Source organism: Lampris incognitus, chromosome 16 (genome assembly GCF_029633865.1).
Source record: "Lampris incognitus isolate fLamInc1 chromosome 16, fLamInc1.hap2, whole genome shotgun sequence".
Lineage (NCBI taxonomy): Eukaryota > Metazoa > Chordata > Actinopteri > Lampriformes > Lampridae > Lampris > Lampris incognitus.
The window spans coordinates 16599849-16611879 of record NC_079226.1 but is presented as its reverse complement, the minus strand read 5'-3'; the positions used below and the strand labels follow the sequence as shown (position 1 = coordinate 16611879).

At 42.2% G+C, this 12031-nt stretch overlaps 1 protein-coding gene across 1 annotated transcript; it reads right to left on the bottom strand.

The window, feature by feature from the left end:
• Window positions 1-829: 829 nt before the first annotated feature.
• On the bottom strand, window positions 830-11698 carry hmgcl (3-hydroxy-3-methylglutaryl-CoA lyase). Its single transcript, XM_056296025.1, has 9 exons — window positions 11600-11698; window positions 10901-10984; window positions 10068-10175; window positions 9850-9945; window positions 9246-9394; window positions 9072-9135; window positions 3940-4128; window positions 2424-2549; window positions 830-2243 (listed from the first exon to the last, which is right to left on the bottom strand). Exons 1-9 carry the CDS (start codon window positions 11696-11698, stop codon window positions 2142-2144), a joined length of 1017 nt encoding a protein of 338 aa, XP_056152000.1. The 3' UTR covers window positions 830-2141.
• Between the last annotated feature and the right edge of the window lie 333 nt (window positions 11699-12031).

The window sequence follows — 12031 nt, the reverse complement described above, 5'->3', positions numbered from 1 at the left end:
CCCTAACATCTTTGCTGGGGTTCGCAACCCTTCCCACCACGAATCAAAGATGGTACAGCCATGGCACATCACGAGACTCGATGCCAGTTTGTTAGTGAGTGTGTTAGAAGCCAGGGTCATAAGGTGCTTTGCATCTAAACAAAAAGTAATCTTAAAGGGTAAGAGCAGGTTTAGATCTTCTGGAGCTCACCTCTCCAGAGCTGCAGGGACTGCGGAGGGACACAGGGCCAGATTGCCAGCTCAGTGGGCTCATACAGAGGGTTGGAGTAGAAATCTCTCTCCTTGGGCCTCAGCAGGGCCTGGAACAGGCGGCGAGTCTTGTCCTTCACCCCAAATGTGCACCTGGGAACGAAGAGGAGGGGGTTCAGAGGAGGGGTCATTTGAAATGACAAATAAAGTGTTCCTGATTCTCTGACTTGATAGAAGTTGCAGAAAACCCATAGGACTCCCTTCCCTTTCATTTATGTATTTAATTAACTTTCATGTTCTTTACTTTTATTTCCCTCTTTTGTTTGTGTTTATTGTATGTAGAATTTAAACGTTTCAATAAGTAAAAAAAAAAAGAAGAAGAAAAAGAAAAAAAGCTTAGCCTGCCCAGCTTCCGCTTCTTGTGTCAGACGGTGTTTCCTCTTTGGGTGTGGCTCCAGGCAGGGCCATGGTGCCTGGGCCCACAACATATATATTTTAGATACATGATTGGATGTTTTTTTAAGCTCACCGTCCAATGAGTATTGTGTGTTTAAATGTAGAGGAGAGCAGCCATTCAGCTACTACTAACCCAATGTTTCAGAACCTGCACTGATGTTAAGAAAGGAGACACTATTAAATAGTTACTTTATTTTTTTTAAAACTAAAGATTCACCAGTCCAATATGTACATTTTTGAATCACGACATCAGTGTTTCAAAATAAATATTTACACATTTATAAAAACACACAGAAATCCAACGTAAGAGTTGGGGGAAAAAAAACCTCATCATTTCAAAAGTCATCAGAATACAACACGTCTAATTCTTTCACAAGCCAACAAATTGCATCAGTTCATAAGGACAACCGTCATCGAAAGGTATCTATGATGCTCCCAACTCAGAGACAACAGATATGATCATTGCATACAGAAAATGATGAAACAGGAAGAGATTTCTCCGCTGGCTTTTTTTTGTACATTATCCACCCTTTGTCCATTGTTACTGGCTGGTCATGTAAGAATTCAAAAGAAAAAAAGAAAAAAGGTAACTATGAACGTTTTCTAGGTCAGTGGTTCTCAACCTTTTCAAGTCGTGACCCCACAGAATAGTCTGGTTGGTGTTTGTGCCCCCCCCCCCCCCATAGCACTGGGGCATTTATCTCACACAACACCCCGATGAAAACACACTGATCACTCATAGACTGTCTGCCTGAGACTGTTCAGGGATTACTGTAATATAACACATGAAGGCTACCAAACACACACAGCTTTGCCCACAGACAGAACAACTATTAATTCCGTTTTGGCTTTAATTCGCCTTTTAGATTTAGTGAAATAATGGCACTTCATGTGCACATACACTTTGACTTTCACAAAAACGCTCAATAAAATCTATCCTATGGCAAATTATATCACTGGTACAGGCGACATCATGTAAAAACAATTCCCCAGTCTAGAATGTGTTTTCCCCCCCTCCACAACCATCTGACGACCCCCAGAAATTATCTGGCAACCCCGCTGGGGGTCCCGACCCCCAGGTTGAGAACCCGTGTTCTAGCTGATCTGTCAAACAAGAAAAACACAACATGAATTAATCATATTTCACTTCATTAACGCTGCTGCTAAATCCAAAAAGCACACCTTTGTTGATCAAATACTCAGAAACCAACGGGCAAAAACAATATGGACTCTGGTATGCACGTCAAGGCACAGGGTGTGACAGGCATGAATTGAATAAACAAAGTACATAAGGCACCTTTTCCAGTAACAATTTCCTAATGCTTGTAGCATGCCTATAATATTAAACCTTTGCTGTAATGGGTGGTCAGTGTGTACACATTTAAGTGAGATTCTTGTGCGAGTAGATCATAAATGAAAAAGAACTGTAAAGGAAAGAATAACATAAATTGTGCAGCCAGCTCCAACTTAACATCAGTCTCATGTCTGGGTTTGGCTTAGAGTTTGCACGTGGCCTGAGCCACTTTGGAGTTGGTCTTTCTATTCAGGGAACGACAGATGAAAGCTCCGGCATCCATAAGCTTAGAAAGATCCACACCCTGAAGGGGAGGAGATGCAGAAAAAAGAGAGATGGCAGAGGTCAAAGGGAGCTGTGGTGGAGTCTAGCATCTTGAGAGAGACACACATTGTTTATTGATCAAAACATAAAGAAAATACCAGCCCAATAATCGAGACCATGTGAAAAACAAAACAGAAAAACCCTGACGGGAGGTTCTTACCGTGTGAATGCCAAGTCCATGCAGCATGTAGACCACATCCTCTGTAGCAACATTCCCAGAAGCCCCCTGAGCATACGGGCAGCCTCCCAATCCAGCAACTGAAGAGTCTACAACACTGATCCCCATCTGCAAAACCAAAGGGACCTCTCCTTAAATGAATATCAAGATTCAGTCTATTCCGTTATTTGTGGACTAGGTGCTGCTGCAGCCAGATGTTGGACGAGTAACAAATAGTGGGTGAAAGTGGGGAAACACATTGGGTGGCTCAGATCTGACTTCAATAATAACTAAACAGCAGCAGTTGCCACTGTAGGCAAACAATATGTAGGTACAACTGAAAAACACCGGAAGTTGCCAACAACAAAGCGGATGTACTCCCATACTAGCTCTTTAAAATCAGAGTATCTGGGATATTGCAAACAGTTCTTACCAACTTTTCTACTGTTGGCGTCATCATATTTTTTCTGGTTGCTGTTAACAGCTGTATGACAACCTACCAAGGCTTTATAGTGGCTGGTTGGCTCACAAAAAGTGAGGGCCATGCCATGTAGAAATGATCAGTATTCTAATTTTTAGAAAGTACTTACGAAAAACACAGACAGCACATTTTCAAAATGGCTTCCTTGAAATCCAAAATTAAAACTCATCTTTTTGCCTTAACCTACAATTAGTTGCCTTTGAGTACTTCAAGACCTGTACTGCATGGCAGGTCAGTTTTTGTCTAAGTGAATTCACCAAGCTCCATCCTGCTGATGAGATTATAGAATATAGATTATTGCAACTGTTCTCTCTCATATGTCTTTCTCTCTCTGAATGTCTCTTCTTGTCTCTTCTCCCGTGTATGTGAATGGCGTGATGTGAGTTCCCCTGTGTGTATGTGTAGTCTGTCCTCCTGTCAGGTCTACATGGGGATGGTGGTGGCGTGGCTCAGGTCCTGGGCTGTTACGGTGGCATCTGGACACTGCTTGGCAGCCTCTTCATCATATTCTTCATAAATGTTATAATTCCATTATACTTCTGTTATCCTCTTTCAATGTTGTATTCTGTAAATTGTTTTATTCTGTACACACAACATCCATTGCACGTTGTCCGCCTTGGGAGAGAGATCCCTCCTCTGTTGCTCTCCCTGAGGTTTCTTCCTATTTTTTCTCCCGGTTAAAGTTTTTTTTTTTAGGGAGTTGTTTCTTATTCGATGCGAGGGTCTAAGGACAGGATGTTGTGTTGCTGTAAAGCCCCTTGAGGCAAATTTGTAATTTGTGATATTGGGCTATACAAATAAAACTGACTTGACTTCTTTCCAGTCAGCTGTCAGCTGCTTAACATTGCTTTAAAGTGTAGCCCAAATAAATGACAATCGGAAAAAAAGTGAAATAGCAGGAACTTACCCAAAACCAATATTGCAAAGATAACAGATGGGTTTGATGCATTATACCACATATCTGTGAAAGATATTTTTAGGTGGCAATCAAACAACTTTTTGAAATGGTATGGAGCTTTTCAGAGGCACCAGGCTGACCTGTAAGGCTATGAGGATGTTGGCCAGGGCCTGGCCGTATGTATCATGGCAATGGACAGCGAGAGCGTTGACTGGAACTTCCCTGCTGACTGCCTCCAGCATCTCGGCCATGCCACCTGGAGTCCCCACTCCTATGGTGTCGCCCAGGGAGATTTCATAGCAGCCCATGGCGTACAAACGCTTAGCTACCTGTAGAGGAAGCACAAAGATAATCCTTAAAGCGGTTACTTGACTTATAAATATTTGCATGTTTTGGCAGAAAGACAGAGCTTACAATGATCTATGTTATGTGCTACTTTCCCAAGAACTAGCCAAAGCTGTCTATCAGTATAAATGCAATCCTTAATAAGTGGTGCTAGGCGCAACAAATCGTGACCCTTAACCCCCTGAACTCTGACCAGTACCTTTATTGAAAACGGTGCACTTCTCACCATAGCAATGGATAGGGTATAAAAAGTCTACACACCCCTGTTAAAATGGCAGGTTTTCGTGGTGTAAAAAAAGAAAAGAAAAAAGAAACCAAGATAAATCATGTGAGAACTTTTTCCACATTGAATGTGAAATTGCAACCTACAAAGTGAAAAACAAGCTGAAACCTTTTAGGGAAAAAAAAAACCTGTTTGCATAAGTATGCACACCCCTAAACTAATACTTTGCTGAATCGTGTTTTGATTTTATTACAGCACTCAGTCGAGGCATGAAGATGTTTAGGAGAGATGGCAGTGCAGTTTTTAACTAGCTTGTTTAACACAATCTTGGAAAGTGAGAGGATGCCGGAGGAGTGGAGAAGAAGTATACCGGTACCGATTTTCATAAATAAGGGTGATGTGCAGAGCTGTAGTAACTACAGAGATATGAAGTTGATCAGCCACAGCATGAAGATATGGGAAAGAGTAATAGAAGCTAGGTTAAGAGGAGAGGTGATGATCAGCGAGCAGCAGCATGGTTTCATGCCATGAAAGAGCACCACAGATGCGATGTTTGCTTTGAGACGTGCATGCGGGTGGCTGGCATGACAAAGGAAGATACAGAGGGCAGGAAGAGATGGAAATGGATGATCTGCTGTGACGACCCCTAATAGGAGCAGCCGAAAGTAGAAGACTCCATCTTTTTGGGTAAGAACCTATCAGCTTGGCACATCTTGACTTGGTAATACTTTCCTTCTCTTCCTTGCAAAAACTTTCTAGATCCGTTAAATTGTGAGGGCATCTCCTGTGCACAGTCCTCTTCAGGTCACCTCACAGATTTTCGTTTGATTCAGGTCTTGGCTCTGGCTGGGCCATTCAAAAACGTTGACCTTCTGTTGATGAAGCCATTCCTTTTTTGATTTGTATGCATGCTTCGGGCTTTTGTCATGCTGAACGGCGAAATTCCTCTTAATCTTCAGCTTTCTATCAGACGCAGGGAGGTAATGCTGTCACCACCATGCTTCACCGTGGGTATGGTGTTTTTTTGCTGGTGTGCTGTGTTGTTTTTACACCAAACGCACCTTTTGGAATTAGGGCCAAAAAGTTCAACCTTGGTCTCATCAGACCAAAACACATTTTTCCACACGTTTTGGGAGACTGAATGTATCTTTTTGCAAGATTTAGCCAGGCTTGGATATATTGTTCATGTGAAAAGGCTTCTGTCTTGCCACCCTACCCCCATAGCCTAGACATATGGAGAATACAGGAGATTGTTGTCACATGTAGGGGGCAACCAGTACTTGCCAGAAATTCCTGCAGCTCCTTTAAAATGCCATCGGCCTTTGGCAGCCTCTCTGACCAGTTTTCTCCTCATCCTCTCATGAATTTTGGAGGGAACATCCTGTTGTTCATAATGTCACTGTTGTGCCATATTTTCTCCACTTGTTTATGATTGTCTTCACTGTGTTCCATGGTATAGCTAATGTCTTGGAAATTCTTTGGTACCCCTCTTCTGATACCTTTCAACAATGAGACGCTTTTGCAGTTGGATGCAACCAAGAAGATGTCAGGAAAGTCCTACAGGAACAGCTGAACTTTATTTGGGGTTAATCACAGTCACTTTGACAGCAGGTGTATACTAACAACTATTTAATATGAGTTTGAATGTGATTGGTTAATTCTGAACATAGCCACATCCCCAATTATAAAAGGTTGTGCAGTTGTGATGCACGGGTCGACCCACAACCCGCGGGTCGGGTGGGTTTGGGTAAGCTTCCTAGATATATCACGGGTTTGGGCAGGTGGGTCAAAAAGTGACAAAGCGGCACTCAGAGTAAGTTATAAATAACTTACAGAAACATTGCATGCAGTAGGCTAGGTTGTGCATTACTAGTTAACTTTCACTTCCCCTTTCTCTGTCACTCTTTCTCAAACACACATACACATACATGCAAGCAGCTTTCTCATCAATTTGAGACTGTGTTTTGGTCAGTGCATGTTTTATAATGTTGCGGTTTCACCTATGAGTACAAGCTTTTTCCCCAAGGCTTATCTTAAGGTTGTCTGTTTTTATTGTTTATTGCACTGTCAAGCACTTTGAGATTGTCTCTGACAATGAAAGGTGCTATACAAATAAAATGTATTATTATTATTACTATGTGTGTTGTGAGGCTTGTGTGTGTGTGTGAGAGAGGGAGAGAGAGAGAGAGCGTTCATGTCTTTAATGACAGGTTACTTACAATGTCAGCATCATGAGGGGGGACATTCGCAGGCCATGCCCCCAAAATGAGTTATTGTGCCCCCCCCCCCACTCCCCACCCTCAGGCCAAGCCTTTGATGCTAAATTGTGTTTTATTAAATCATTTATATTTATCATATTAAAAGTGAAAACCTTTTCGCCAAATGAAATGAAATAAAAACAAAACTAAGAAAAAAAAACACCTTGTTGGTCATATTTGCATAAGGTCACATTTGGGAAAGTCGTATGCTCATTGGTCCGGTGCTTGACTTATGACCTACTGGTTTGATTTATTGTCATTATGTCAATATAAGCATGTAACATGCAGTAAGCAAGCCAAACGGCGCTTGGCGCTAATATGTTTCAGTGAGAGCAAGCAACTATCAGACTGCTCTTCAGAGAAAAATGGATATAAGAAAATGGCGACACGGTGCTGGTTCTTCAAGGCTTCCTCCAGCTCCACCAACTGAAGAGGGAGCAAATGCGCCCAGCACCGCCACCTCTGAAGAGCAAGAGCCACCTTCTGTGAGCAGCCATGATGCACCTGCTAGCATAAGCGCTAGCTGTGGAACTTCCACGTTATGGACTGGTCACGATCGCCTATAACTGAGACAGCGTACAAAGCTGCTAAACAGTTTTTCAGCTCGAAAAAACAATCACAGCCAATCAAGGGTGATTTGACTATACAGCACATCCTAACAAAGTACCACACACATCTGATCGCAATGCCCAGTGTACTGACTGCCTTCAAGCATGCCTTAACATTTGGTGCCTCCACAGCAATGTGCGAGAATTCATTCTCCACTCTGAGAAACTTATTTTCAGACCACAGATGCACATTGCTCCACAACAGAAAGGCCCAAGGGTGGTGTAGCGGTCTAAGCATCAGCTTTGTGTCAATGCAGTTGCCCACTGGGGACCGGGGTTCACGCCTCGGTCTTGTCAGATCCGACTATGGCCGGATTCGATGAAGCAGCAAAAACTGGCAACGCTGTCTTCAGGAGGGGGGTGGAGTCGGCTTGTGTTTGTAACATGAATGCGTCTCTGTGTGTGTCGGTAAAAGCAGTGGTTCGGCCTGGATTCACCTTGTCACGGAAGTGAGGAGGAGTCTCCTTCGAGACTGCCAGCCGGAGAGATGCAGTTAGAGAATGCATACAGTACAAGAGTGGGTGTCTGAACTAAAATAGGGATCGATTGGCCACTAAATTGGGAGAAAAGGGGAAAAAAAATCAGAAAAAAAACGGAAACAAAAGAAAGGCCCAGTTGGTTCAGCTTGCGTTTGAGAGAGACTGAACACAAAAATGCACAAATGAGTGGAAGGACAACATTCTTGGGAGGTTCAGCTTCAACACTCGCCACTTGTAACTCTTCTAAAGGCATGTCTGAGCATGCAGCACAACTCCTGGCACAACTCCTGGTATAGGCTCTCCTAATATTGTGCATTGCCTACTGCAACCCCTTACTGGCAGGCCTCCCCGCATGTATGTTCAAACCCCTGCAGGTGATCTAGAACGCAGCAGCATGTCTAGTCTTCAACCGGCCCAAAAGAGCACATGTCACCCCACTGTTCATATCCCTCCACTGGCTCGCATCGCAGTTGCTGTCTGCATCAAAGTCAAAACCCGGACACTTGCTTACAAAACAGCAACTAAAACAGCTTCCGCCTACTTGAACGCCCTCCTTCAGGTCTACGCTCCCTCCCGGTCTCTACACTCTGCCAATGAAAGGCACCTGGTACTACCACCACAACAGGGCCCCAAGTCGTTAGGTAGACTCTTCTGTAGCTCCACAGTGGCGGAACGAGTTACCAAACTCTGTTCAATTGGCAGAGTCCTCCTCAATCGTTAAGAAAAGACCCAGCTCTTTCTCGAACAACACTGCACTTGGACTTAAAAAAAAATAAAAATAAAAATCTGCTTCTATACATTGCCTCTGTGTATTAAAAAAAAAAAAAAAAAAACTTGACCCATGCATCACTATTGTGCAGACTTATGCAACCAGGTTATTTTAAGTTTTGTATTTTCCCTTTTTTCCCCCTAAAATGTTTCTGATTGTTTTTCAATTTACTTTTATAGGTTGCAATTTAACATTAAAGGTGGGAAAAGTTCTGACATGATTTATCTTGATTTCATTTTTTTTACATCACAAAAGCCTGCCATTTTAACAGGGGTGTGTAGACTTTTCATATCCACTGTATATTTGAAAAAGAAAGTAAAAGATTTTACATGTCACTCTGAAGTAAATCAAATTATTTTCGAAAAAGTAATGGTCGCAAAACAATCTTGACCTTATTTTTTTATTACTGCGACCATGAACTTGACCCAATAACCTTCAAAACTTAAATCAGGTCACCTAGGGGCCATTGTCCACCTTTCATGAGCATTTCATGTGATTTGCTGCTGGTTTTCCGTAAAGCTGTGGTTGAAAAACAAACACACACCAAAAACTACTCCTCGGGAAGGGGTAACCACATTAGAAGAACTTACATGTGCAACTTTTTCAGGTGCCACTTTGCCTTCATACGGGCATCCCAGCACACACGAGATATAGCTGTATGGACAAGCAATGATAAGAGTAATTTCAGTATCAATCACCTTGAATCAGATATTTTGTACATTACATAAACTCTCCGACAGTAAGTGATAAGCCATCAATCCTACCCTCTGACTGGCACACTAGCCTCTTTAGCTGCCCTCACGACCTCCTCAAAGCGCTGCAGACTCTCATCCACCGAGCAGTTGATGTTCCTCTTGCTGAACCGCTCAGATGCTGCACCAAAAATGGCTACCTCTGAAGCACCTGACATCACCTGCACAATATTAAAGCAAAGGAGAAGACATCTCATCTTTATTAACTTGCAACCTCTGATACAATTGTTCTCAATTACTGCAATGCTGGAGCACAAAAATCCAAGGCCTATTTGATTACCTTAAGTGTCATATACTAGACACAGTATTCATTACACCACTGAGATGTTTGGGCATATATGTAAACCAAGGGAACATTTAAGGGATGAACTATGATCTGACTGATATTAATTCAAAAAAACAAATATTTTACTCAAAATTAATTTCTTTTGCATTTAGATTCAGTGTCATGGCATACATTTGTTCATCAGAAAGCACATGATTTGCTGAAAAATGCTGATCTATTAAATTGCAAGTTCTCAGCATAGACACAAGATTTAACACCTATGTTGATATATAAATCATATAATGGCTCTACTTGATTTATAATTGTATTAGAGTAATAATTGATGCTCACTGCAGCCTGGAAGCCCTTGAGGTTAGGTGTCAGGACTGGGTAGGACACACCAGGCTTCCTATGGATCCCCTTCATCACTTCTACCTGGTCTGCCATCTGATATTAAAGGCAGACAACAAAATCAAATTAGTACAAGAGAAAGAAATTATACTGTTGTTACTGCAATCTCCATTTATTGTTATGAATATGGTAGATATGTAACGCCTCTGCAAACTCACCTGTGGAACCCATTTTGGAGAGACAAAGCTGGTGGCTTCAATTACTGACAGCCCCGATTCTGACAACATGTCAATCAAATGAATTTTTGTCTCAGCCGGGACAATGGTCTAAAAAGTGAAGCAGCAATATATCAAAATAAAGGAAACATCAACAGCCTTCGGCCCACGTCCTTGAGCGCGAGTCTGAAAAACAGTGCTCATTTTCAAATATATACTGATCGAGAATCATCACTCACAGGTGTTTACTCGCTAAACACCTTCACGTTGCGCCTTATTACATTTTCTACCAACCTTTTGAATTTCTCTCAATTTACAGTTAGTTATAGTTATATTATTTCATAATTTTCAATTTTGGTTCGGACTTGTGCTTTTGACGGCTGTAAAAGCACGATCAGACAACTGGCTTGGTTGGGCTGGGCTTGTCCCAGAGCTCAGTGAGCAGTCGCCCTGTCACCCTCCTCTCTGCCACCGGAAAGCCGCAGCCCGTCTCACTACTCCTGCCCATGCTTGTGCCTCATACATCCATGGCCTCCCACCTGCCCCCTCTTCATCATCATCATCATTACATTTATCTTCAGCCTCTACCCACCCCCCTCTCAGCCCCTTGCCTACTTTTAAGCATTTTTCAAAATTTTGCAGTGGTTGGAGTTACACTCAGACCTGGGGAAGAAGTTACACTTTAAAATACACACCTTGCTTAAACTTCGTGAAGGCTTTTTACAGCTATGATTATCAATACTGAACTATTAAATGTTGGATAATCCACCTCCACTGAGTGCTTTCTAGAGAAATTCACAAACTAGACTATTTCCTTTGAAAATTCACTCGGTTACCTTCTCATTCTGAAGTCCATCCCTGGGCCCCACCTCCACGATCTTCACTCTCTTTGGGAGAGACTTGACTTCATTTACACTCGTCTAAAAGAACAAAAAAAAAACCACATCCTCTTTCAATGTTGTATTGTGTAAATTGTGTAAACACAACATCCATTGCACGTTGTCCATCTTGGGGAGAGCGATCTCTCCTCTGTTGCTGTCCCTGAGGTTTCTTCCTATGTTTTTCTCCCTGCTAAAGGGTTTTTTTTTTTTTTTAGGGAATTGTTCCTTATCCGATGCGAGGGTCTAAGGACAGGATGTTGTTTTGCTGTAAAGCCCCTTGAGGCAAATTTGTAATTTCCGATATTGGGCTATACAAATAAGATTGACTTGACACACACGCACGCACGCACGTACATACACGCACACACAGGGTAAGGTAATAGTGCTGCTTTAGGTAGTAGCTAATGTTAACTAATCCACTGATACCCTTAGATGACAACAGCTCACAAGCATTTGGTACACACAACACGCCCCATACACACACACACGCGCGCAGACGAGTATGGTAATAGCGTTGCCTAATTCATCAACAGGTAGTAAGTCATCTAATGCTACTTCAACCAACGATAACCCGGGACGACGATAGCTGACAAGCAAAAGTCTACAATGTAACCCACCGAAAATCCATAAATGTTCAAGAAAATAGTAACCTACAGATTTCGTAGATACGGCAGAATGACTATATGACAGGCACTGGAGACCCATTCTGGAGCTGACAGTTCCTCTGTTTATGAACCTCATCACAGCCGCCATGTCGCTCCAGGGTAGGAAGTGACGCTTGACCTCTTCGCCACACGTAAATCCAAACCCCAGAGCGCCACCGTCACCTATTGGTTGGCGACTGTAACTACATCAATACGTTCAAAAGACCTTTTTAATTACCGTTTATTTTTATTTCATTTTATTTATTTCATTCCTGCTTGCGACTATTTTGATTTGTCCGTTTCTTGCTAATGTAAAGGACTTTGAGAAAATTTTTGTATATGAAAAACGCTTTTTGATAATTTGAATAATAACATCAATGATAATAATCATCCATCCATCCATCCATCCATTATCCAAACCGCTTATCCTGCTCTCAGGGTC